General features: G+C 43.6%; 2 protein-coding genes and 1 pseudogene across 3 annotated transcripts; 2 read left to right on the top strand and 1 right to left on the bottom strand.

Annotated features, from left to right (window-relative positions):
• Nucleotides 1-2,600: 2,600 nt before the first annotated feature.
• tbce (tubulin folding cofactor E) lies at nucleotides 2,601-14,435 on the bottom strand. 2 transcript variants are annotated; one of them, XM_050043772.1, is made up of 17 exons: nucleotides 14,317-14,435; nucleotides 14,062-14,188; nucleotides 13,609-13,693; nucleotides 13,098-13,265; nucleotides 11,480-11,565; nucleotides 10,200-10,299; nucleotides 9,997-10,099; nucleotides 8,811-8,887; nucleotides 8,627-8,719; nucleotides 8,433-8,497; nucleotides 7,839-7,903; nucleotides 7,048-7,200; nucleotides 6,836-6,974; nucleotides 6,489-6,557; nucleotides 6,316-6,375; nucleotides 6,098-6,189; nucleotides 2,601-3,093 (listed from the first exon to the last, which is right to left on the bottom strand). In XM_050043772.1, exons 2-17 carry the CDS (start codon nucleotides 14,174-14,176, stop codon nucleotides 2,998-3,000), a joined length of 1,566 nt encoding a protein of 521 aa, XP_049899729.1. In that variant the 5' UTR covers nucleotides 14,177-14,188; nucleotides 14,317-14,435; the 3' UTR covers nucleotides 2,601-2,997. The 2 variants fall into 2 exon arrangements, with proteins under 2 accessions (XP_049899729.1, XP_049899730.1); XM_050043773.1 differs by having other exon boundaries at nucleotides 14,062-14,241; nucleotides 14,317-14,407.
• Nucleotides 14,436-14,881: 446 nt separating this feature from the next.
• Nucleotides 14,882-21,571, top strand: rbm34 (RNA binding motif protein 34). The gene is made up of 11 exons (XM_050043797.1): nucleotides 14,882-15,111; nucleotides 15,571-15,727; nucleotides 15,799-15,926; nucleotides 16,833-17,046; nucleotides 17,980-18,039; nucleotides 19,270-19,313; nucleotides 19,431-19,514; nucleotides 19,602-19,665; nucleotides 19,752-19,794; nucleotides 19,939-20,057; nucleotides 20,364-21,571. Exons 1-11 carry the CDS (start codon nucleotides 15,089-15,091, stop codon nucleotides 20,700-20,702), a joined length of 1,275 nt encoding a protein of 424 aa, XP_049899754.1. The 5' UTR covers nucleotides 14,882-15,088; the 3' UTR covers nucleotides 20,703-21,571.
• Nucleotides 21,572-23,866: 2,295 nt separating this feature from the next.
• Nucleotides 23,867-27,131, top strand: LOC126389825 (E3 ubiquitin-protein ligase TRIM21-like; annotated as a pseudogene).
• The last annotated feature ends 9 nt before the right edge of the window (nucleotides 27,132-27,140 follow it).

Below are 27,140 nucleotides of genomic sequence, written 5' to 3'. Positions count from 1 at the left end.
ATACAGCGAGTGCTGGACGGAGCAGTGAGTGACAACAACCCCGCCCACATTTAAGAGGACTGTCTGAACAGACCGAGGGTCTAGGTACCATGTCTGAAGGGTTACTGCTGGTTCCAAAGGTGCTGGACTGAAAGGGTTTGGTGGAAACCGGGCTTAAGGCTGAGCCCAGACACCCCATTGAGGAAACTCATTTCGGCCGCTTGTATCCATGATCTCATTCTTTCAGTCACTACCCAGAGCTCATGACCATAGGTGAGGGTTGGGGTGTAGATGGACCAGTAAATCCAAAGCTTCGCCTTCTGGCTCAGCTCCCTCTTCACCACGACGGTCCAGTGCAGTGCCCCAATCACTGCAGATGCCGCACCAAATCATCGATCCATCTTACGCTCCATTCTACCCTCACTTGTGAACAAGACCCCGAGATACTTCAACTCCTTCTCTTGAGGCAGTAACTCTCCCCCAACATGGAGGGGGGCAAATCTGAGGAGGGGGGCCTAAGAGTTTGGAGGTGCTGACTCTCATCCCGACCGCTTCACACTTGGCTGCAAACTGCCCCAAATGAAGATCCTCTAGTACAACAGCAGTGTCAAATCTGTTCTGCTGTACAGTTCAGAGTTGGCGAGTGGTCAGAACAGACACGATGAGAGTGGAAGCCTTCACAACCGATGCCTCAGACGAATACGCCAGATCCTCTGGCCAAACACAAATCTCCAACCTTCATCTGTACAAGAAAACAGGCAGCCAGAGCATCACCAAGGAAATCAGTCACAGGCGCGTGAGATGGAACAGGGCTGGATCCCGAGGGTCGCCTTGAGATGGACACCACCAGGAAAAAGGAAACCTGGAGGACCTAAAACCAGTGTTGGGCTCATTACTCTAAAAATGTAATACATAATATTCATTACTCTTTTCAAAAGTAATAATATTACTTTACTCCCTGACAACAGTAATTCCTTACGCTACTCGTTATATTACTTCTCCGTTACACGCTATAAAATTTGTAATTGCGTATCTCCCCAAACTTCAGCTGTGTCTCTGTGTGAATGTCAGGGTGATCACCGGTAAGTGTTACTAAGGTGTAATAGCTTCTGTTAACCTGGGGGTTTTCTGTTGCCTGTGAGCGGTGTTTTCCCAAAGATCTGCCCAAAAGATGGAGAGTCAGTCATGCAGCAACATTTCATCCACCACATATCCAACCACAAGCTTCATCACTTCTCTGTGTCTGCAGCTGTCCAAGATTAAAATCCAGTTTTGGTTGTTTAGCCAGTGCAGAGCTACAGCCGACCTCCATGGCCGAGGTGGGCTCATCTTTGGTGGGGTGTATTTCCTGGAGCTTTATGTTTGTTGTGTTGTCAGTCGTAGTTGTCGAGGTGTTTCAGACCAGAGGTTTGGGGACGTGTGTTTCACAGTGGAAAGAGTTTTAGTCCGACCACCTGCAGCAATACACATCCCAGCGACCACCTGTTCGAACCTCTGGTAGGTGTTATACGTCCATCACATCCAGAACCACCAGATTCACAAACAGCTTCTTCCCGAATGCAGTAATTTCACGGCTGCCTCTTGCACCTCAACACCTGCACTTTATTTCATTATTGCTCATTTATTGTTAATGTGTAACTTATGTTTCCTTTTTTTGTTTTATTTATTGTTTGCACCATGGTGGAGTAGCGCTCCTGATTTCGTTGTATTTTAAAGTACAATGACAATAAAGGCATTCAAAGTTCAACAGTGTTCTTGTCATCTTTCCTCCCGACAAAATCAAATAGACGGGAATATTTCCAGCGGCTAAGGTTAGCGTTCCCAACTAGCTTGTTGCTTTGTGACGTGGAGCGCGACGATTACTAAAATGGGTCTACTGATGTGACTGTTGTATTTCAAGTCAGTGGTGATGTGATGACAAAAGTGATGTTGTACCGAGTTTTTTAACGAGTATTACTGAAGTTTCATTTGTAATCAGTTACACTACTCATAGTCTCGCTCACCAGACCTTTCTCAAGAAAAGAAAGGTCTGGCTTTCTCAAGAAAAGAAAGGTCTGGCTGGGCCGACTCTCACTTTAAGATTGGAGAAAAAAACGCCCCGGCTGCTTGTATTTCTTTCAACCAATCACAATCGTTCTGGGCAGTGCCACAGCAACGGTGCGCTTGCAAAAATATTGCCGGGGGGAAACAGGTTTTGGTGTAATACGCCCACAAAAATATCGCCTACAGGGCGCGAACCATGGCAGAAAAATGGCTACATCCCTGCAAGATCCAACACCGCAAAAGTTAGTAAAGGACGTGTTGAAAACTGCTACACAACTGAAGGTGGTAGGGCGGGACTTCAGTGGGTGGCTCTTTCTGTTGCAGCGAACATCCGCCCACTCAGACTACACTACTCATTACTGGAAAAAGTAATATTATTACTGTAACGTGTTCCTGCCTAAAACCACCTGATGCAGAACTGTGACGCAGAGTTGGAAAAGATGAACGTGTCATGTGTAGAGAGGCGCAACATGCTGCTGAGGATCGAATGCAGTGGAAAGAGCTCATTGAAGCCTGATCTTCACCAGGTGATGAAGAGGAGTAACTCAGTGTTTGAAATGACTGGAAATGACTAAATGATAATATTATAGTTTATTACACATTAATAGTTGAAGTGTTTCCACCTGAATCCTCCAACTCAAACTGTTCAGTCTAACTGAAGACATTCAAACTGACGCTAAGAGAAATCATTCACAAATAAAATGTGTCATTTATTTATTAAATGTTTGTTTATAAGTGCACCTGCAGGTTTCCCTCCTGAAGGAAGTCCACAAGGACAGATTGCCGTGCGTTACTCTGAGCGGTGATTTGCTCCATGTGTGTGTGTGTGTGCGGTTCACTTCCTATCAAACAACATCTCCAGTGTGAGCATCATTATGAAGTTAATCCACCTGTCAGTGTGACTGTGTGTCAACAGTCTGGCACAGAGGTTCAGTTCAGTTCTGGAAGCTTCTGCTCTGTCTCCGAGGTTCAGGGTCAGGACCAGCGGACCAACACCTGGTCTCCGTCCTCTATGGAGTAAAACTGGAGAGTCTTCAGGTCGCTGTCGATCTCAAACTCTGTCCCCACCATCTGCAAAGAAAGGATGAAACAAAGTCTCAGGAGCGGACTCTCTGTGAACTTTACATTTTCTGCTTCGGTGTACTGAATGACCTCACACGTCTGTACGGAGGACCACGAGTGTCACGGAAAATTGTGATGAATGTGATTTATTAATAACTAACTATCAATAACTAACCGTACAATAACAAACAGACATTCATAAATGTTTACAAATTAATTTACTAATCTGTAAACAGGGTCCAAAATGAACACCAAGCCTAGCATCAGAGTGTCTACTAGGGATGTTCCTGTCGACTAAACTAAAATTTCGTCTTAAAAAGAAAACACACTCAGAAAACAGTCAAAATTTATCACAGTTTATTGTTAAGTATTTGAAACGTCCCAAAAAATACTGTGTGCATTCAGAGCCCTTTGAAGCCTTTAATCACAATCTTCAACAGCCATGTTGGATTTTAAATACCGCTGAAGTACGAGACACTTTCCTCTGTGCGGTATGAATGTGAACATGACGGCAACTCAGTCAAAAGTTAACCATTAAAATAACATCTAAAACAAATAAACGGCCTCTGAAATGTGGGGCACATTGAACCTTGCAGATTATCTGACAGAAATTATCAGTTCACTTTAAAGTTAATAAAACATGTAAATTATAATTAAGAGGCATGTTGCTGCGTGCAGTATGAATGTAAACCTGCACATCATCTGACAACAACTCACTTAAAGTTAACAAATAATATGACGTCTCAAAAAAGATTCATTGCTGCTGAATTCATTTTCTTGATCAAAGTGCTGCCAAACCACGCTGGTTTATGAGAGCACATCTCTCCAGTTTAAAACTCCAGTCTACTGGAGCATTACCGCGGGGAGGGGGACTGCTGTCTGACCGCTCTGTAGCACCCACTAGTGGCGGGCGGCTGTATGACAGTTAAGCAGCCTCGTACATTAATAAAACATCAGGCCTTATTTACATGCGATGCGTTCACGTAGCGCTCGCAAACGGCCGCTGTTTACTTGCATTTTAATTTCGGCGAGCATGTTAACAGCCTTCACACCGCATCCGTTCTACGCGCTGCTCGAGTCGCGCTGCTTTTGTAAGCAAGCTCGAAAATAGAAGAGATGGTGATTTTTTGCGCGAGTTGCAAGCGAAAAACACAAGAGTGCGTGTGTTGTGACCTCTCTCGGCCACCGTAGACATCTCCCCCTTGACCAAGCAAGACCTGACAGGCACATGTTTCATGTACTTACCCATTTGTAGTGCTAAATATTAATTCTCCAAGCGTTGCAATCAGTAGCGGCTGCTGGTCTTTCAATGAAGTGAAGCTCATTTTCTGCCTACATCATAAAATGTGTCTGTTTATTTATACGTAAATTCTACCCTCTGGGGCTGCTGCGCGAGGCTAGTGTGACCGCCTGTGAGTGCTTTGGGACGGTGGAGGGGCTCACAGCACCCATTGCTCGTTGGGGACAGTAACTGCAGAGCGACAGAAGTCAGAGTCTCCAAACACGAGTACAGTCTCCAATAACACCAGAAAAAGATGCTAGATTTGTCTCTTGTCGTTTTTAACAAAGAAAAAGTCACTGAGAGGATTGGAAAAGTCTCCACATCAACTCGGAACAACGGAATGAAACTTCCGGTGATTTATATTTCAAGATCGCTGATTCGCTCATTTCGCTGTCAGTCAAAAAGGGATTCAGCCTCAGACAGATCATCCAATCATCATGCAGAAGCCCAGCGTCCAGGCCAGCCGAGGCCAGCCCACTGCCCCATAGACCCCCAGAGACGCTGAGCGTCCGATGGGCGGGACAAAACCGAGCATTTATCCAATGACTGTCTAGTTTCGCTGCAGTGGAACAACCCACTCTATGCTTCCCCATTGAAGTCTTTGGACACTGAGCTTCCACTGTTTAATGCACTGTGACGCTACGGGAATGAATGAGAAGAAAGTCGCGTCAGTGACCTGTGATAAGTAGCTGATTCTGAACAAAAGTTGAGCGCGTTCTAGCGCATATTTAGTCAATGAAATGTCAACACAACAGTACATATTTGACCACTTATTTTTTGACATTTTAGGGGAAGCTGAGCTTCCCTTGCAGTCTTAGAGCAATCGCCACTGGTTGAAATAATCACTGGTGTGCAAACCTGTCCACCCTGGGCTTTGGGTCCAAACCCACTTCTTATTCTTTGGGGTTATTGGAGATTTGCAAACACGGTGCACTACCGCCACAAACTGTTCGGGTGTGGTTTGTATTTTGACGGGACAGCAGCGGCCGCTCACGACAAGTCTGTTCAGTTTTGGTTTGAAAAAACGTGTGCTGCCGCTAGCCTTGTGGACCGCTTCGTGAGCACTATGCGAAATAAGGCCTAATGGGTTTAACCGACCGATTTCTGGAGCCGAATTTGACCAAATGTGGTTTAATTTTCAACATAGTCTCCCCCTGTTTACATGTTTTCTTGTGGTGTCCTTTCTAAAATGAGCAGTGATGACAGTTTCTATATTGTTCTGATCAAGGAGTTAATAAACAGACAGCGTTAGCTAGCTAGTTAAAAAGTTGACTGTTACTTCCACATTAAACTATATTATATGTGGACGTCTCCACAAATATTAACCAGGGACAATAAGACAAATCCATGTGTTTTTTTACAGTTCCTCATGATGAATTATCTGTCAGCATGTCAGTAATTCAGTTCATGTAAACCAAACACACTCTCCTCTACTGAGCGTCCAGCAGCCGTTATATCCTGAATACTGAGATTATAATTAACTGGAGACAAAACTTTACTCTCTACTACGGCGTCCTCTGCTATGGTTTTTAATAAAAATGAAGGTTATCTTATTCTGTGTTCCTGTTCTGACATCAAACGGCACAAGAAGACATTTTTATTCCGGGTATGTCGACTGTGTCTCTCTGATGTCCGCTGTTTCTCTGCCACCAGTATGTGCACTGCTGCAACTGCTGTGACGTAACTGTGACGTCCACTCAAAATCAGCCTATAGGAGCCAAGCTGTCTTACCTTGGGACTGGTGTAGGTGAGCTTCAGATCAGCTGCAGGAACCTTCAGCAGTCTGTACAGGAGTCCCTTCACCTTCTGGACGACCATGGAGGCTGCACAACAGACACACGCTGTTTAAACTGGATCTTATTTCATGCTTTTTCTAAACTAAAGTGTCACATACACATAAATGAGCCGCGACAGGAAACACACAGTTAAACTCTTTCCTGCTGTTTTACCTGGAAGTTTCTTCTCAATCGGCTCCCGGTCTGCGTCGTCAGGAAACACAAACCTAATCTCTGGTGAGGAGAGACGAGGGAGAGATCAGTGGTTTTAACCTCAGTATGTTTGTTCATGGCCTGTCATGTAACAGCCAATCAGAGGGCAGAGAGAAGAAAGGGGTGGGACTAACTTAACAGCTGATTTTTCAGGGCAAACGGCTCCGGCTTCTTCAGCTCGCCTTCCTCTGGAGCTCCGTACTCTGAAAAACAAGATCATCTTCACTTAATGATCACTGAAGGAGACATCTGAATAACAACAACAATAATAATAATAATAATAATAATAATAATAATAATAATAAAGTGTATTAATCTGAAGACTTTAAACATTTAATTGTGTTCTGGTAGAAAAAACTGAGTGTTTCATAAAGTCCTAACACTTCTTGTTCTCTACTGTTCAACAAAAGAGACGGAGCAGCGCATGAATAAATCAAATAAAGAAACAGTTTGTCATCATCGTGTTGTCAAGGTGACGTACTGTCGATGAGGCTCAGGTAACGAGGGTGCTGACAGGTGAACTGGGTGCTGAGCTGACTCCGCCCCCCTGCCTTCAGCCACTCCTCTCCGAACATCTTGATGTAGTCCAGCTCCGCCCCCCTCCTGTCCTCGGGCTGGATCTGATGGAAACCATGGCAACAGATTAGCATGGCCACACACACACACACACACACACACAGATGTTGAGCTCACCTCATGGCTGTTGAGGACGACCAGTTGTCCCAGTTTGGCGATGAGCAGCTGATTGGCTGTTCTGGGGTTTCCATCACTGCTCACCAGTCGGTTACCGCGACACGATAAGCTGACCAAACTGGGGAGCTTCGCCAGCTCGTCCACCACCCACCACTGAGACAGAGACAGAGAGACTTTCATACATGGGAAGTCTTGGGTTCTGACATTTGTGTGGATGCCACCAGAGACGCTCCACCCACTTAAACACCAGTGCAGACCAGGCACCCCTCGTTATGGCCACGGCACTCCCCAGCAGGACAATGCTCCGTGCCACACCACAAAAACTGCTCAGATATGGGCCGAGGAACGTGGCCTCCAAATTCCCCAGATCCCAGTCTGATCAAACATCTGTGGGACGTGCTGGTACCTCACAACCCACAGGACCCAAAAGATCTGAAGCCAACGTGTTGGTGCCATCGATAAGTGCCGACGCCATGAGGGGGTTTACTTTGTCTGCAATGGTGTTCGGGTGGGTGGAGCATGTCAAGGAGCATCCACATGAATGCGAGGACCAAAGGTCTCCCAACAGAACATTGTAACAAGATGATCAATGTCGTTCACTTCACCTGTCAGTGGTTTGAATGTTTTGGCTGATTGGTGTGTGTGTGTGTGTGTGTGTGTGTGTGTGTAAATTAAAATAATTAAGAAACAGCTATCCAGTCTCCAGTCTTATGCGTTTGTCTGTTAAACAGCTGACTGAGTCTTGTTGAGTCGACAATTGTATTTGTATGAGAGCAGAAACACACACTGACCTCAGTGATGTTGTTGTGGTCCAGCTTGAGATCCTTCAGTGCCGGAAACATGGCTGTCTGAGACCCTACAGAGGAAACACTCAGTAATTATCATTCATTCATTTTCAGTACAAGCTTATCCTGTTGAGGGTCACAGGGGGTGGAGCCTATCCCAGCTGACACTGGGTGAGAGGCAGGGTTCACCCTGGACAGGTCACCAGACTATCACAGGGCTGACACATAGAGACAAACAACCATTCACACTCACACTCACACCTACGGACAATTTAGAGTCACCAATTAACCTGCATGTCTTTGGACTGTGGGAGGAAGCTGGAGCACCTGGAGGAAACCCAGCTCAAACCAGGAACCCTCTGTGAGGCGACAATGCTAACCACTGCACCACCGTGCCGCCCTCAGTAATTATCAATATGTTATTAAAACACAGGCTTCTCTTATTTAATATGAATACATAAGATGTTAGGTATAAAACAGTGTGGTAGCATTGATGGAAAAAAGCTCTTTTAAAAAGATAAATAAAAGCTGAGGATGTAAATGTCAGGAGGAATAATTAATATAAAACACAGTCACTGTTCATGTGATTTTTATTTTTACCAGGAGCAGCGTCATCAAATCGAATGTCAGACAGTCCAGTCCTGGACAAGTTCAGCTGCTCCAATCTGCAAACAAACATCATTATTTTAATTAAAGTTAATGTTTATAAAAAAAGAGAATATTTAAATAAAAATATAAAAATGGATTAATAATATTGTGTGTGTAATAGTGTGTGTAGTGTGTGTGTAGTGTACCTGGGCAGAGCAGCCATAGTGAGCACACTGTGCTGCATTAAGGGGTTACAGGACAGATTGAGACTCTTGAGTGACTGCAGCGTTCCTTCAGGCCTTTAACACACACACACACACACACACACACACAGTGAGCGCAGCCTGAACGTCACATCAGTCATGATGAAACAGGAAGTACAAACTTCACCTCTGCAGCTCCGTGATGTTGTTCTCCTCGACACACAGATCCTCCAGCTGTGGCCACATGGGGGCGCACTCCAGGATCTGACCAGACACCAGCCGAGAGAAACATGTCAATAAAAACGCCACAAATAACAGGAAGTATTTAATAAATACAAACAGGAAACCAGATCAGTTTGTTCACCGCACTTTGATTTTGACAGTTGACAGGAAGAAGACAAGTTTGTCAGTACGTCACATTTATCAACACGGAAAATATTTCTAAAGAGAACTATAAATGATGAAACCTTTATATTAACTGTTTGAGTAAATAAAAAAAATAAAAAAAACAGAAATATAACAATGGATCAATAATATAAAAATGTAAATAATAACATTTATAATTTATACGAATAAAAACTGTAGTAAATGACACATCAATTGAAATGACTTTAAGTGTTAAATTAATTGTTTTAAAATATCTATAAATTATGTAAGCAAAAATGTTAATTATAGAATTAAAAAGTTAATAATAAAAATTGTTTTTTATATGAATTCGTTTTTAATTTAATGTTTTTTATTCATTTTATATACTTTATTTATAAATTCATAAATACATATTTTGGAACCTCAAATAAATACAAAAATACAACATCAGTAAATATACAAAAATAAAAATAAAATAAATAACAGTAATATAAAAAAATCTTCTTTCTTTTCTTTTTTTTCAAATCATTTTTATTTATACATAATTATTGTATAAATAAATAAAACCATTATAATTAAATTGAGTATGTCAAATTATTAAACACATATGAATTAACACTAAATAAATATTTCTTAAAATTAATACTGGTAATATACATTTCATGGCAATATAAAGCTTCTATATTCTGATTAGATTTATTTCTTTATTTTACATCATTTATATTTTCTATAAAAATAATAAATAAATATACAAATAAAATTTAACATATTTATAAATAGTGGTTATAAAAATATTGTTATACTGTTTATTCAATTATATACAAAATTAATTATATATATAATTTGTGTACAAATATTATATTAAGAAATTATAAATATCTGAGTATTAATAAAAACAACATATTTCCAGTCCTCTCCTGTGACAGTGGAGATGAAACACCCTCATGACGATGAGCAGACTGATGTGTACAGTCTGTGTGTGCAGTGTTATGAGCAGACAGGTGTACCTGCGGCCAGGTGAGGTCGCAGCTGTTGAGGGCGAGGACTTTGAGGCCGCAGAACGCCTGGCAGAGCGCCGACGGGTCAGAGGGCAAACGCAGTCTGTTGGAGCTGAGAAAATAAAAGAGGAAGCGTTCAGTGGAGGGAGAGGATGACAAATCACACACACACACACACACACACACACACACAGAGTCAGAGGAGTGTGTACCTGAGCTGTAGTCCCTCCAGTTTGTCCAGCTGCTGAGTGACAGCAGCCACGTCCTCCCAGCAGGACAGCAGAGTCGCACACAGGTCCAACCACCGCACATCTGATCACTGCTGTTAAAGCTTCACTGTGTAACATTCACACGTTCAAATGAAAAGGACTAATGTTAGATACTCTGTTGAGTTGTGTACTTACATCATCCCAAATGTTTCTAACCTGAGAAATCCGTCGACAGCATCATAGCCTCTTTACCGCCTCTAGATCACGGATATATATAAAAAGAACTGGATGCAGCGTTGGGGGCGGAGCTACATTCATCCCTGTGAAGGTTGCTCAGTGGTGCTTGACGCTAAAAATGTTCAACTTCCTGGTTTTTTGCTTGTTTTGTCCGACCAAAGCCCCAAAACCAAAAGATACTCAGCTTGTTGTCACGTAAGGAATTTTGCTAAAACAAAAACTCAAAACAGTTGTAAATTTATTTCCTGCCGAGTAATGGAGCTGAATTTTGTTACGTTACCTTTGTTAAATGTTGCTGTTGTCCCTGGCTTCATATGAGAAGGGGAAAAGTTTGCTACCGGGTAGGCTAATGTATACAATGTAAAATGCCATAGGCTTGTGCTAATAACGTTAGCATGTTGTATTTGTGGGGAAAATGTGTCCAGATAAAGACAAGTGTTTGTCTGTGAATGCTGCGAGTTATAGTGAAGCTGATTTGTGTTCTTGAGTTTGAAATTGTCTCTATTAAGCCATGTTTAATGTGTGTTTAATGTGTGTTTTATGTGTGTTTTGAATCAACTAAACTTTACAGCACTTCACAGAAACTCCGCTGCTGACTAGTGTTTTGGAGGTGTAACTGCAGAGTGACACACACACACCACAGCACAAGTATAAATGCGAGGCCACGTGCGTAGGCTACAGCAAAGGGTCTGCCGCACAAGTATAAATTCCCCTTAAAGCCCTGTTTCCACTGAGCAGTCTGGTTCAGTTCAGTTCAATATGCTTTTTTTTCTGTCTCCACAGTGAAAGTTGTGGATGGTCCCAACAGAAGCGTTCCTTAGCGTCCCCATGTTTGATCCCCCCTCTGTTGGGGTACCTAGCACACAGATCTGGTACTAAAAGGTGGACCTGTGAACCCTGCAGTCTGATTGGTCAGTAGAGGACGGTCACTCTGGTTTTATGTAACCTTTGAGACAGAAATAGGCCTGGTAACAAGAAATGTTTTCAAATCAACGTCTAAAACATACACTGACACCAGAAAGTCATTTCTGTCTGTAAAAGGATACTTGGCGTTGTTTTCCTGATCTCTCCATCGGGCCCCGGCCCGTTGACCTCACAGCGAGTCAGCAACACTGACGGAAGACTCTCAAAACTGTCGAGACAAAAACAGATGGACAGTTGAATCAATCATAGGAAACAGATCCTCACACTCTGACCTATCTATTAATGTGACCTCTCCAGTTACATAGATGATCCATGATCTTTTAACTTATGGTGTCGATGCTGTGATGTGAATTCTGCAATTAAAGCCTGGAGCCTATCCCAGCTGACACTGGGTGAGAGGCAGGGTTCACCCTGGACAGGTCACCAGACTATCACAGGGCTGACACATAAGCCCCTTTTACACTGCCAGATTTTCAGCGAATGTTGGGCCGTTTTGCCGGCAAGCTGCGAGCGTTTAGACACACAGAGCCAGATTGGCGAGTTGATCCGAGGTGCCCAATTTTCTGCCTCGTAGGGTAGACATATTGGTGGAACCCTTTTTGGTTTAAACAGACTGAGGCGGCCTTCCACAACAGGAGGGGCTGTTGATGACTTGTGGGAGATGCTGTTGATGACGCCGCACGTGCGAGCCACTGGCGGTGGATAAACAGGAAACAGCTGATAGCAGGAATTAGCGAGCAGCTAGCAGCAAGAGGGAAACACAAACCTGACAGACACTGTAAAGATGAGCAACTGGGGAGACAAGGAATTGCGCGCCCTACTTGTCCTCGCAAACGAAGAGGCCATTAACCGTCAGATGACGGGGACGGTGAAGAACGGGCCGACTTACGAGAGAATCGCCGAAGGACTGACCAGCCGCGGCTTCCCTCCCACGTCACTGTTTACGTCACACGCTGAGCTACACGTTTTGTTACTTGCTCACGCCCCCCATTGCCCCGAAAAAGGCGCATTCTGTATAAACAAAAGTAGGTAGGCGGCATTTTGCTGCACTCCCCGATTTTGTTTTTATACTGCCAATGCTGAAAAAAGGGTTGAAGAGACAGACAACCATTCACACTCACATTCACACCTACAGACAATTTAGAATCACCAATTAACCTGCATGTCTTTGGACTGTGGGAGCAAGCTGAGGACAGAGGACAGAGGACAGACAGAAACTGGACAGGATTGTCAGAACAGCAGAGAAGATCATTAGTGTGCTGCTGTCATCTCTGTTGGACGTCTACAGTCAGAGGTGAATCCGCAGAGCAGACAGCATAGTTAAGGACTCCTCTCATCCCTCCCACAGTTTCTTCTCTCTCCTGCCGTCAAGGAGACGTTCAGGAGCATCTGCTGCAGGACAACACGTCTGAGCAACAGTTTTTATCCTTCAGCAATCAGACTGTTGAACTGTAGCAGACATGAACTCACCCGGTCACTTTATTGGCCTTTTAATCAGCTTCTATTTTAAATGTATTTATTTATTAATTGATTACTGCACCGAGAACTTTTCATTTTGTCAGTTTTAGATGTGAAGCAGTGTCTTGTTTTTATGTTTCATCATTGAAATGACAATAAAAGGAATCTGAATCTGCAGCTGCTCAGCACCCTGAATATGAAGACAGGCAGCAGTATGAACTCTCAGATCACCTCCCTGCAGAGGTTAAATCAGATCGTACAGCTGTCTGATGAGCATCGTACCTGCGCTCCTTGATCCTCCCCCACTTGAGCTTCTTGGAGGAGGAGATGGAGATGTCCTCGCTCAGCACCTCCTCTGAGTCGATCTCGTACAGCTGTTGCACAGCGGTCAGGTAGTCCACTCCGAAGCTCACCTTCGCTGGACGGACGAAGGAGCCTCCTTTAGGGTGTCTGAGACGGCGCAGAGAAACCCATCAGGAACATTTACTCATTTCACATCACACCTGACTTTTTAAGATAAAAATTACAGGATTATTTTCCTTGTTGATTCTTATTCTACATGTTGAATCAATACGTCAAAACACAAGAGCATCACTTGTCATATTTGAGGAGGAACTAAATTGTTGTCATGTAATCAGCATTCAGAAAATGTGCATATGTTGTGTTGTCAGAAGTATTTTCATCGTCACAGGAATCATCCAGAGGATCCTGGGAATGCTGGAATTTATGTGACTGGATTATAACTTTCCAAATTTCAGCTTGTGGTTTAACGAGGCGTTACAGTGACAGTAACCTGCATGTGAAGTACTGGACTCCCTCATGGCTGCCGTCGTGTTTGCCTCTCTCTGGGTTATCCCACTCGACACCGAGCCACATCCCTGAAACACAAAACAAAAACACGTGGTTAATGTTAAACGGTCCTGTCTGTTTGGGGTGTGCCACATCATCAACTACATATAAACATGTAATTATGCATATTATTAACATATAATTACATTGCACTGTTGGAGGCAGACTGTGACCCCAGATTTCCTTCTTATTTTGTCTTTTATTTGATATTAAATAACTTTAAAATCTTGACTCTTAGAAAAGTTTGACTGAAAGACTTTAACTTGTCTCACAGTTTGTCTGTTCTGCAGTGCTGCATCTTTAGCTTCAGTAAAAGACCCGAGTACTTCCTCCACCTCTGTCACTGTGAGTGGGTGTGAAACGTCCATGATGTGACACCTCCCGGGTCTTTACGTACCTGTTGTCGGTGGCACCGGGCCCACATACCGCACCGTGGCCCGCTCCCCGTCGCAGGACACCCGCCTGCCCACCGCGTCCTCCGGTACGCCCGGCTCGGTCTGGTCCACTCCCATCGAAGCCTCCTTCTGTATCAGTGAACCACAACGTTCGCTCAGCTGACTGTTTTCTACAGTTTACGCTTCAAATGCAAAAATAACAAATATGAAAATACTAAAAATAATAACTGACATTAAAATAATAAAGATAAACTCACCCGAGGCGTTTATATTAAAGCTTTAGAGGGGTTTTAGCTCCTGAGCTAACGTTAGCTACCAACCCAAAACATATGACGTCTCCGCTAACCGGAAGGGAAACATTTGGAAGTTGCACTTATTGGGATTATAAAAACTTTTCAAAATAAAACCACAAACTGTATAAAACTGACGATAAATGTGCGTTATATTAAATATACATGTCTTTTTAGTACTCCATATTAAACTCTAACTAATAATAATAATAATATAACAGCACACTGAAGAGACACATGTATATTTGTTTATTTGACACTTAAATTCATCATTTCAACATCACTTCTGAAACAAAAACATCAAACGTGACACAAGAAAAGCACATAAAATAAAAACGGACATCATTAAATTGTACGAAGGAGCAGTAAACCTAGACAAGATACAGATCATTTATTTTATTAGATATATTTTCACGATGATTTAAGAGATCTTAACTGATTTATTGTTCGTTGTTTTTTTAGAAACAGAGTCACAGAGATCGTTAATCGAGTCTAAAATTTAAAAGGAACTATTGTGCCGCTGTGACCGTGTTCCCCGTGGGACATAATTCGCAGTAGGACGAGCTGTGTGTTGAGGGAGAAAACGTGTGAACGTGCTGTAACGTTAGATCTCGTGTTATTGGAGTTAAACGTTGTATGAATTAATTAAATGCTGCAGCTAACCTGATCGATTATACAGATATACAGAACAAACCGGAAGTCAGTCTCGGAGTGACGCTGGAATAACCCGGAGGAAACCATGAAGAAGAAACTTCAGCAGAGGTTTGTTTACACAGATTTATGACCTGAATCCAGATAATCTGCTCTTTACTCTCACTGCAGGTTCTTTAATAACAGCAGACACGGTGCAGCACACAGAGCCTCCGTCAGCTCTAATATAACTGTTTGTTTATATCAACACACCTACACGCATGACACATGTCAGCCCTCTGCTGTGGAGGCATGATACATGTCAGATACATGTTTTTAGGGACTGTTCTTTACTTAACAGAGGAGGAGGTGGCTGTGGTGTGAGCTTTTTTGTGTGTGTTTTTGTTGTTGTTTTAAGGGACTGTTCCGTACATATCAGAGGAGGGTCGGTTGGATTATCACTTCTTGTTTTTTTTAGGGACTGTTCTTTACTTACCAGAGATGAGGCTTTTTGTTGAACAGCTATTAAAAAAAAGAGATAATTGTTTTCGGGGTGCTGTACCATCTTCACCTCCATGTTTCTGTCCTCAGTGAAGAGGCGTCTCCGGGGCAACCGCCAGCTGACTATGTGGTGGGTCAGGTGTCTGGAAGTTTGTCCCAGAAGAAGTCCGCAGCCTCTGGATCACTGTCGGCTTTGTTCGGCACCACTGCGCCGGCTGCACCTCTCCTGTTTCAGCCTGCGCCCAAGGTAACGCCAACACAAGTTTTCATCACTGTTGGTCTGATTATCACTCGACTGATTATTTGTTTCTATGGCAGCCTGTTAAGAAGAGCACAGAGCAGCAGACGGAAACGCCAGAGGTCAAAGGTCAACCCAGCCAGAAGAAGAAGAAGAAGGAGAAGCCCCTGAAGGAAAAATCAGAAGCTGAACAGAAGCTGGAAAACAGGTGAAGAGTTCAGACACACGTTCTTCATCACTGTTGTTACCTTCGAAGGGTTTGTCATCTAAATTAGTTTTTTTTACCCGTCAGAGAAAAGTCTGAGCACTTTAATGGAGCGCTTCACCGCTGTTAAGAAATGTTTAACTTATAATTTTCTGCAGATAAACTCAGACAGGACAGAAGTAGTATTTTGCCCTGAACACTTATCGAGGAAACAACAACCCTTGATTGGTCCTCTGGTGACAAATATAAAATCTACAGTGATAAATTTAGGCATCTTTTGATTCTCAGTTGAACTTTGACCTCACGTCAATAATCTGATTAAATCCTGCGACTTCCACTTGAGAATTATTATCAAAATTATATCAGCTGTGTCTTTTCCTGACCTGGAAATGTTTTTATTTATTTATTTACTTCTTGCACCTCGACTACAGTAACACGCCGTTCACAGGCCTCAGTAACTCGTCAGCAGCTCGGCTTCGGCTGGTGCAGAACGCTGCAGCTCGTATTTTAACTTCTACAAATTGTAGGTCACGTGTCACCCCAATTCTCGCCTCCCTCCGCTGGTCGCCAGTTAACATCAGAATTGATCTTAAGATTCTTTTGATAACCGTTAAAGCTCAACATGGTTTAGCATAGCTGAGCTTCTGACTACCTACGCTTCGAGTCGTGACCTGAGATCCTCGGGCGCACCCTCACTAGTCGTCCCTCAGTCAAAGCTGGTACCAAAAGGTGACCGGGCTTTTGCCGTCGAGGCCCCGAAGCTCTGGAGGTCTCTGCCTGAGGAGATCAGGCTGGCGAAGACATTAAATAAGTGCTATACAAATAAATATTTTTATTAATATCATTATTATTATTGTTATTATTCCTTTGTGATGCTCTAACGTCCCTCTTCCTCTCTCATCCTTTCAGGGAGATGAGTTTACAGAACGCAGACGAGGCCGAGGGAGGGCAGCAGGCGCCCGGGCAGAGTAAGAATAAGAAGAGGAAAGCTCCGGAGGCGGGCGTAGAGAACGAGCAGTGGGTGATGAAGAGGCAGAGGATGAGAGCCAGAAAAGAGGAGGAGGTGATAAAGAGGAAGAGGACGGTGTTCGTGGGCAACCTGCCCGTCAGCTGCACCAGGAAGGTACACAGAGGACACGCGTTTTAGTTTATGTTTTCAGGTTGTTGGTACGTACATATGTGTCTCATTCATGTGAACATGATATCTCAAAAACATCTAAAGGGATTTTTTGTCAAATTTGGCACAAATGTCCACTTGAACCCAACAATGGATAAAATTGGTCAAACGTCAGGGTCAGTGGGACCTCGTCTGTCTCATTCTTGTGAATACGATATCTCAAAAACACCTTAAAGGATTTTTTTGGCACAAACGTCTACTTCAACTCAACGATGAACTCATTAGATTTTGGGGTCAAAGGTCAAGGTCAGTGTGACCTTTCATCCATCCCATTCTTTTGAACACAATATCTCAGGAACACCGTGAGGGAATTTCAAATTTGGCACAAACATTCACTTGGACTCAACAATTACCTGAATAGAATTTGGGGTCACATGTTTAAGGCAGTATGACCCCATCTGTCTGATTCTTGTGAACATGATATCTCAAAAACACCTTAAGGGATTTTTTGTCAAATTTGGCACAAACGATCAGTTGAATTCAACGATGAACTGATAAAATTTGGTGGTCAAACGTCAGGGTCAGTGTGACCCCACCTGTCTCATTCTTGTGAATGCAATATCTTAAAAACACCACAAGGGAATTTCTTCACAAAATCCACAACACACATTTTCCTCTCACCTGTACAGCTGTTTCTCAGGCTAGATAGTTTTGATGTGAGTTGGTGAGTGTTGGAGAGATCAGCCGTGGAGGTGTCTGTCTTCTCTCCAGTATAACAGAACTAGATGTCACTCAGCTCGTGGTGTTCAAAGCGCCCAAAACGCTCAAAACTCAACAGCAAAGTCTCTTTCCAGAAATCCAGACCTGGTTACTAAAGATAATCCACAGACCTTGAAGAACCTCGACTAACGGACCTGATGTTTTTTTGTCCTGTTTCAGACGCTGCAGAGCCTCTTCAGGGATAAAGGATCCATCGAGTCCATCCGGTTTCGCTCTGTGGTAAAAATCAAACAACACATAAACAACATTTTAGCACACAGTTCGGCTCTGAACACATTCAGCACTTCAGCTGTTAAAGAAACACTGAATAAAACCAGGAAGTGAAACAGTGAAATTCAGTTTTGTGTTTGTTCAGCTCGGTGACATAGTGACGACACACAGGGTCGGCCCAGACACACCAAACAGACTTCAAAGAACTAGAGGCAACAAAAGCTGACCGTTGGATCGCTTCACGTCGCTGTGTCTCTGCCAGAAAGTTGCACATGAACACACTGTAAAGACTTCAGCTAACGGCCAACCAGCACGAACATTCTGCGCCTGTGTGAGAGGAAATAACTCTCCACACCAGCAGACGGTGGTCGTCTGTAATCGTCATTCAAAAAGGGAAACAGGAACTGTCCTTGTCCCAGTATGCAAGCACAGGAGGGGAGTCAAGTTATTGAGCCAAGTATGTGCGACTCCTCTACGATAGGTGGAGATATGCCCCCTTTCAGCTTGTTAGTATTAGACCTTTTTTCCTGTTGACCTATTACGTCACAAATAAAGTGCTCAGTGCCTCTTCTGTCTTTGTAACAGTCAAAGCGACTGAAGTACCCACTGTGGGTCAAAGTAATGTGCTGGTCACTGATTACTGAGAGAAGTCCATCAGTCTCTGGTGAGTGCAGCCATGTTCGTCTGTCATAACACCCCCTGCACTTTAGCTTTCTTGTCTTAATCCAAGTTGTGCATCTTGGTTACAGTGGTGGCTCTCGAAGGCAGTTCATATGTGCAGTCACCGGATGCGATGCAAATTATTTCAAGCAGACCCGCGTCCGAGCTGTAGCCGCCCATTTAGCTATCGCTGTTGAGAGTTTGTTGCTTGTAGAGTTGTCCAGGTGTCTCAGGTGCAAACCGTCCAGCCTGGTCTGCCTTTGGCGAGGAGGGGGAGGGCTCTCTGCATCAGCTGTGTGCTTGGCGAGCGAGTGGTATATGAGACAGTGAATGCAAATAACTTTGGTCTTGTGGAGAGAAATGTGTGATCGGGCTCTGAAGCTGAACTCGACATCAAAAGACGCCTTTTTTATCTGTTTCTGCTCGCAGAGGTTGGTTTCTGCTCTGGTAACTGCCCCGTTAGTGCTGTAGTGTCATCAGCACGATATCTGTTGTGACTCGGACCTTGAGACGGGGCAGATAGTGGCTACAGGTGATGCACGAACTGTGGCAGAAACATGCTGTATTTGTTCCTTGCAGGTCCGAGAGGATCCCTCCATGTCCCGCAAAGTAGCAGCGATTCAGTAAGTGTCTGTCTGTGTCCGATCCATAGAGTTAGACAGAACTCCTCAAATGTTAAACTCTGTGTGACGTCGTCTTCTCTTTGTCTGAGTGAGCTTTGTTTCATTTCTGCTTCACAGACGCAAAGTGCATCCCAAAAAGCAAAGCATAAACGCCTACGTGGTGTTTAAGGACGAGGACGGCGTCTCGAAGGCGTTGGAGAGGTCAGACATGAAATGATTCCTGCTAACACAGCGTCGCTCTGTGTTGAACAATCAACCAGCTTTTCTTGTGTTTGTCTCTGCGCACAGGAACGGCACGGAGATCGAGAAAGACTTTCACATCCGAGTGGACCGAGTGACGGACGACTCAGCGGTGAGTCTGCGCGTGACAGGTCATCTGATGAATTTTAAAATGAGTAATATCAGAACATAATTGGTGACACTGTTCTTGTCTTGCAGCATGATCACAAACGCTCCGTGTTTGTGGGGAATCTTTCGTTCGGTGAGTCTCTGCAGCGTTAACACGGATGACTGTAAATGTTTGTCATTCTGTGCTGAAGTTAACCCGCTGTGTGTGTGTATGTGTGTGTGTGTGTGTGTGTGTGTGTGTGTGTGTGTGTGTGTGTGTGTGTGTTCGTGTGTTCAGAGATAAATGAACTGGCTTTTCGGCGGCACTTTGACGGGTGCGGTACAGTGGAGGCTGTGCGACTGGTGCGAGACCAGAACTCTGGACTGGGGAAAGGATTCGGCTACGTCCTGTTTGAGGTACGATGACTCACATCCTGCTTCTGTCTTGTAGTTCTTGAGGTTGCTGTTGTGCTTCCATGTCGGAGATAGCTGTGGTCGGAGGTTTTCAAGTTGTCTGTCTGTCTGTACCTACGTCCGTCCGTTCATTCCATTCTTGTGAACCAATATCTCAAAAACAACTTGAGGGAATTTCTTCACATTTGGCACAAACATCTTATTTGAGCCAGTGATGAACTGATTAGAATTTAGTGGTCAAAGATTGTTTCTACTTGAGGTTTGATGTGAGAGTTTATGGTGTTGTACCTGTTTGTCTTGCTGTCGCAGAGCGCTGACTCGGTGCAGCTGGCGTTGGAACTGGACGGCACCAAACTGGAGGGCAGGTCCATCCGGGTGAAGAGGTCGATGAAGAAGCAGAAGCAGAAGAATAAAAGTGACAGCAGAGGAACCACGGTGAGGGCCGGCAAGGGCCCTGTGAAGGGCCCATGGCAGGAGAGAGGAGGCCGTCGGGGAGGTTTCAAGTCTCAAAAGAATTTCCCGGGAAAGCAGCAGACGACAACTAAAAGCTCCGCCTCCTTCAAAGGAGAGATGGTGGATCCAAACAAAAAGAGTAAAAAGAAAGGACTGAAGAAGAAAGTGAAGCCAAAAAAGACTGTTCACATCTGATCTACACTTTACAGGGATAAACTCTTTCTGACTGAACCCAGCAGTGATTCAGCTTCTGCTGCTCTCATCACATTTTCAGGAAGAACAAGAAGCAGCAGGTTCACAGATGCCCCTTTTCCACCAACATGGAGCGGTTCAGTTCTGGTTCTTGAACCTGATTTTTAACCATTCAGACCAAAAATAAATTGGTTCAGACCAGAAAAGGAAAAAAAAGCAGGTTTTCCTTGACCTGAGGTGCAAACTGTGACGACATCAGTGGGCGTGTCAGATTCTACAGCAGCCCAGGGCACACCAAAGGGCAATCCAAGATCCAACTAGTTATCTCCAAGTGCACGTCACACACTGAGCGAGCCGCCTGTTAATGACGCTGTGGGCTAATGGGCATGTAGCTACTTCCATGTTTCAGATGATACGTCATGTTTGTAGTCGACCAATGAAGATGAGTTTACATATCACCTTGGGTTCGTCCTTCACCTTCTCAAAATGATCCCACACTTTGGATTTCCTGCCCGACATGTTATTAACTAGCCTGTGGAATAACCGCAGGTACCAGCCCTGGAGATTAACCTGACTCCTGTCTGACTGCTGAGCGTGGACACTTCCTGTGTCTGTCCTTTCAAATTAAACTCCCACATGCTCCAGTCATATAGGTTTGGATTTATTTTGACAAGGTGCAGCTCCTAATAGAGTTTCACTTTTTATATTTTTTCTGCGTCTACGCAACAAATGAAATCTTGCAGACTAATGAATAACGTTTGGTCGACTGGTGTACTGACTGTTTTTTTGTCTTTTTGTTTTCTCTGGTGCTTTGTTTTAATTTGCTCCACACAATAAAGGCTTCCATCGTCCCACTCACGGCTTTCTCCTTTTACATGTCACCATCCCTCACACTTGCTGCCAATCAGGGCTTTTGAGGTGTCACACTGATAATTCCCACTTGTGAACGATGACAAACAGGTTCCCCTGAAGGTTTTTCTTAATTAGATTCAAAGGAATTAAATTTTTAGTTAATTTTTTTTAACTATAGTTGTTGATATAGTGAAATGTGTGTGCACAACATACTGATACAGTCAATTAAAAATTTCATTCATAACTTTTAGTATAGGCCCAGTTGAACATAGCAGTAATAATGTGTGGTTACCACAAAGTCCCACGGCACACCATTTGAGAACAACTGTTCTTCAGGTTGGAAGGAGATGGAGGAGGCAACAATGGAGAAGTGAAGTGAGACATCCTCAGAGAGCGTGCTTGTTTTTGGGTAAAAACAAATACCTGTACTACAGAAGAAAAGATCGCACTGTAATCCACAGTTACGCCACTGTTTTATACTCCTGCTGAGCGTTGTGCGCCGCCCTCTGTTGATGACACATGATCACAGTGGTTCTGCTCTAAACTGGCTGGTTGACTAAAGAGCACCAAGGGTCCAGTAATCATGAACAAGTTCAAGAACCAGAGTTCGTTTGGTGGAGAAGGGGTATGAGTGGTGTGTCTGTGTCACTCTGCAGTTACACCTCCAAAACACTGGTTTCTGTGAAGTGCTGTAAAGTTTAGTTGGTTAAAAACACACATTAAACATGGCTTAATAGAGACAATTTGAAACACAAGTACACATTTTCCCCACAAATACAACATGCTAATGTTATTAGCACAAGCCTATGGCATTTTACATTGTATAAATTAGCCTAGCAGCTAGCAGAATTTCCCCTACTAATATAAAGACACTTTTTTTCATAAAGAAGTTTCTCCTCTTTTAAATGAACAGTACATTTCATAAGTTAAAAAAAAAGTGATTTAATCCGATTTAATGATGCATCATTAAATCAAGGCCTATTCTTAGTTTTTAAAAATATATATACACACAGCCTGTTTAAACACTGCTTTCCAAGTTCGCCAGGGACAGAGATCAACCCAGAGAGCACTGCTGTTACTTTGTGATGTGTGTTGTTCAACTTCAAAGTCATATCTGCACAGACTGTAGATTCTAACATATTATATTTGCAACAGTGAAGTTAAACTTGTAGTAGCTGTCTCTATTTTTATACTTACATCTGTGGCTGGGAGAGGCGAGGAAAGCTGCTGTTGCAACAACGCCACCTTGGGAATTTCACCCAGGGAAGTTATTAATACTGCTGAAGCTACTAAGGTCAAACAGGTTTGAATGAATCCACACATACAGAGACGTGTTATCAAAAGGAGAACAAAGTTATTTAACAAAAATTAACTAATGAGGTGCAACGTGAAGCTAAAATATCTTGGACACCTGGATTTACTTAAAAACTTATCAACGTGAACAAACTAATCAGTAGCACATAGGCTGGGGAATTTATGGGATTGAGGACAGGGCTGGGGCTTACCACGCCGGCAGGGAATCAAAAAGGTAGAGGGGTTCACAAACTCACCACCCGTGACACTGCACACCACGAGGGAGGGACAGAGGGTGGTTAAAACACTGCCATGGGTGCTGGAGATAATCCTGGTGAACAGACAATCAGAACTAAACACAGCGGTCAGTCGATATAAAACTCACACACATTCGTGTGTAAAGGGTGTTATGGATAGGCATACTGTAACAGAAGACAACTCATGGACAGTTTTCTGGCATTTCTTGGCTCCTGCAGAAGACATTAAACCTTTTTAAAGCCTGCTGGACTCTCCCACCTGCACCTCAATCACAAATCATCTTTAGAAGGAGCAGATGTTACCTTAAGCTAGCTCGGGTCAAGTTAGCACTATTTTAATGGAGCAAGGCGAGCTAACTGTTAGCGTGCTCGGTTGCTTTGAGACGACATCAGAGATGGCAGAGGTATGATCACATGATCCTGTTTGAGCTGTAACAGGTGGTGTGTTCCATGTTTTATTCTCAATTCCTCTTGGAAAGAAGAATAGAGTTCTGTAAACAAACTGTTACCATTGGAAATCGACAGTTTTGGTTCAAGGCTGGAAGTCGCGCACACAATTCACGCAAGGTATCATGGGGGCTAGGGATAAGGTGGATAGTATGGTAGTTTGGGTACTGACATACACAGTGTGTTTCATTAGTGCTTCCACTCCCTCCCTCAGCCGTTGGTATTATGTTCCAGCCTACTTCACACACAGGCCGCTCGCAGAGGGAAAGTGGGCGAGGGATTGAAATGGAATGCACCTGAACTTGTTCACTTCAACGTCACACTCCAGAAATGAAAGTAAAGTTAGTCAGAGTGTGAGCCACGCTGCAGTGGAGACAAGTCTCTGTTTCTCTCTAAAAGAAAATTCACACTGACTTCATCAGGTCTTTGTCAACAACACAGCAGAGTCTCTGCCCAACACTGGTGAGTACAGCTGATCACATTTACACTTTCAACAACCAGGACTAACACTAAACTTCAGCTACACTCAGACAGCAAGTTCCACTCTTTTCTCTTCATACTTATGAAACTGATAACAATATAACTGTGGCTGTTTGTCCACAGACCCACTGTACAGTAGCTCACTTTGACAGCTTTAAACAGTCTCTCTGTGTGTTAGGTAGTGATGTGACGGCCGAGTCTTTGAATCGGCTCTTTGAAGTGAACGAGTGAACCGGCTCTTTAGAGTGAACGAGCCAGTTCCTAATTTCTTTGTTTTTTGCTTTCATTTACTCTGTATTCATTAATTTCAGATTATTTGATCCAGATTCATTTGAGAGAGACTAGTTAGTGAGGGAGAAAGACAGTGCAGCTGCTCACTTGTTCACTTCAAAGAGCCGGTTCAAAGACTCGGCTCGTTCGCGAACATCACATCCCTAGTAGGAAGTTAACCCACTATCTGCTAACACTTGCTTGTATTGACTGGCTTGTTGTTTATATAGGGCGTTGCTATGGCTACACCAAACTTTATATCTGCGGAGTCTATTCTGGGTCCATGTTACAATATCCAGATCACGTGATGCGATAAATCAGCAATGCAATTCGTCGTTGAACCCACTATAAACCCCCCTCACACACACAGCAAAAACAAACAAAAACAATACCGAACAAACAAATGGCATCTTTGAACCGGCTCTTCAAAGTGAACGAGAAATCCCATCACTAGGTCACTGTAACTGATCACTTCCTACATACTGCTTTCTGTACTTCCTCTAGTTGTTTCACAATAAAAGCCTCTAACAGAGAACCAGCAGGAGGCTTTTAATGTGAAACAGCTGGAGGAAGTGTGATGCTTTGCTTAAATATAAACTGATCTACACAACAAGATGTGAACATATTCTGTGCTGTTTTACCAGTTTGGTGAGTTCATCAGCACGACTTAAGTGATCGCAGTTGCTCACAGCTCAGTGCAGGTCAAAACACAGCATGTATGATTAAATGTTACATTACCCAATATCATCTATTAAACTTAAAGGAACAGTAATAACATTCCTGTCAGTTGAAACAAATTATTAAAATGGTAAAATGAGTGTTTGTATGTTTTTTTTCTTTCACCCTATGTGTAGATATGGCTGCTGCAAACTATCTGCCATCTGAAGATCAGTTTCTGTGCTCCATCTGTCTGGATGTGTTCACTGATCCTGTCAGCACACCATGTGGACACAACTTCTGCAAAAACTGCATCACTCAACACTGGAATATTAGTGACAGGTGCCAGTGTCCGATGTGTAAAAAGGTTTACAACACAAGACCTGAACTTGAAATCAACACTTTGTTCTCTGAGATGGTCGCTCAGTTCAGACAGTCAGCTCAACAGAAAGCCAGCAGCAGCAGCTCACAGCAACAAGTGTCCACACCAGGAGAAGTTCCCTGTGACGTCTGCACTGGAACCAAACTGAAGGCCCTGAAGTCCTGCCTGGTGTGTCTGGTCTCCTACTGTGAGACTCACCTGGAGCCTCATCTGACAATGTCAGGCCTGAAAAGACATCAGCTGATCGACCCTGTGGAGAACCTGGAAGACAGGATGTGTACGAAGCACGATAAACCTCTGGAGCTGTTCTGTAAGACCGACCAGATGTGTGTCTGCATGCTTTGCACTGTTTCAGACCACAAGACACATGATGTTGTTCCTCTGAAAGAAGGATATGAAGGACAGAAGGCTGAGCTGGGGAAGACAGAGGCTGAAATTCAGCAGAAGATCCAGAAGAGACAACTGAAGATTCAGGAGATCAAACACTCAGTGGACCTCAGTAAGGAAGATGCAGACAGAGAGATAGCAGAAGGTGTTCAGGTCTTCACTGCTCTGAAGTCAGGTCTTCACTGCTCTGAAGGAGTCTGTTGAGAGAGGCCTGAATGAGCTCATCAAAATGATAGAAGAGAAGAAGAAAACAACAGGAAAACAGGCTGAAGGCTTCATCAGAGAGCTGGAACAGGAAATCTCTGAGCTGAAGAAGAGAAACACTGAAGTGGAGCAGCTCTCACACTCTGAAGACCACCTCCATCTTCTCCAGGGTATCAGGTCCCTGAAAGCTGCTCGACTCTCCAAGGACTGGACAGAGGTCAGCGTCCGTCCACCATCATATGAGGGGACTGTGGTGAGAGCTGTGTCTCAGCTGAAGGAGACACTCAGTGAACAGATGAAGAGGCTGGTCGCTGAGTCTGAGCTGAAGAGGGTCCAGCAGTATGCAGTGGATGTGACTCTTGATCCTGATACAGCATATCCTAAACTCATCCTGTCTGATGATGGGAAACAAGTGAAATATGGTGATGTGAAGAAGAATCTCCCAGACAACCCAGAGAGATTTTCTCGTTATTGCAATGTTTTAGCAAAACAGAGTTTCTCTTCAGGAAACTTTTACTTTGAGGTTGAAGTTAAAGGAAAGACTGAATGGGATTTGGGAGTGGCCAGAGAGTCGATCTGCAGGAAGGGAGACATCACACTGAGCCCTCGGTGTGGTTTCTGGACTATTTTGTTGAGAAATGGAAATGAGTATGATGCTAATGCCAGCCCTCCAGTCCGTCTCTCTCTGAAGTCTCGTCCTCAGAAGGTGGGGGTGTTTGTGGATTATGAGGAGGGTCTGGTCTCCTTTTATGACGTAGATGCTGCAGCTCTTATCTACTCCTTTACTGGCTGCTCCTTCACTGAGAAACTCTTCCCATTCTTCAGTCCCTGTCATAATGATGGTGGTAAAAACTCTGCACCTCTGATCATCTCTCCTGTCAGAGTAAAATAATCTCTTATTTCATGTACTGATTTATTTCTATTCAAAGAAACATTTATTGTGAATCCTGTATAGTTCACATCTTATTTTCTGCAGAATCTGTTCACTGTGCTGATGTACACTTCATTGTTAAGATGTTTTATTGTTTGTATCCCATCACACAGGCAGCATGTTAATCTGACACTTTCATGTCTTCAACTCTGCATCATGACACAAACTTTATGTGGAGAATATCTATTTAAACCTGTGTTAAACCCACAGACATTTACTCTCACTGACAGAAGAAATCACTGTTTGTAAAGACGCCAAATATGTCAGGCTGCAGTTTGACT

Source organism: Epinephelus moara, chromosome 5 (genome assembly GCF_006386435.1).
Source record: "Epinephelus moara isolate mb chromosome 5, YSFRI_EMoa_1.0, whole genome shotgun sequence".
Lineage (NCBI taxonomy): Eukaryota > Metazoa > Chordata > Actinopteri > Perciformes > Serranidae > Epinephelus > Epinephelus moara.
Note: the sequence above shows the minus strand (reverse complement) of the source record. Positions and strands in the feature narration are given on the sequence as shown.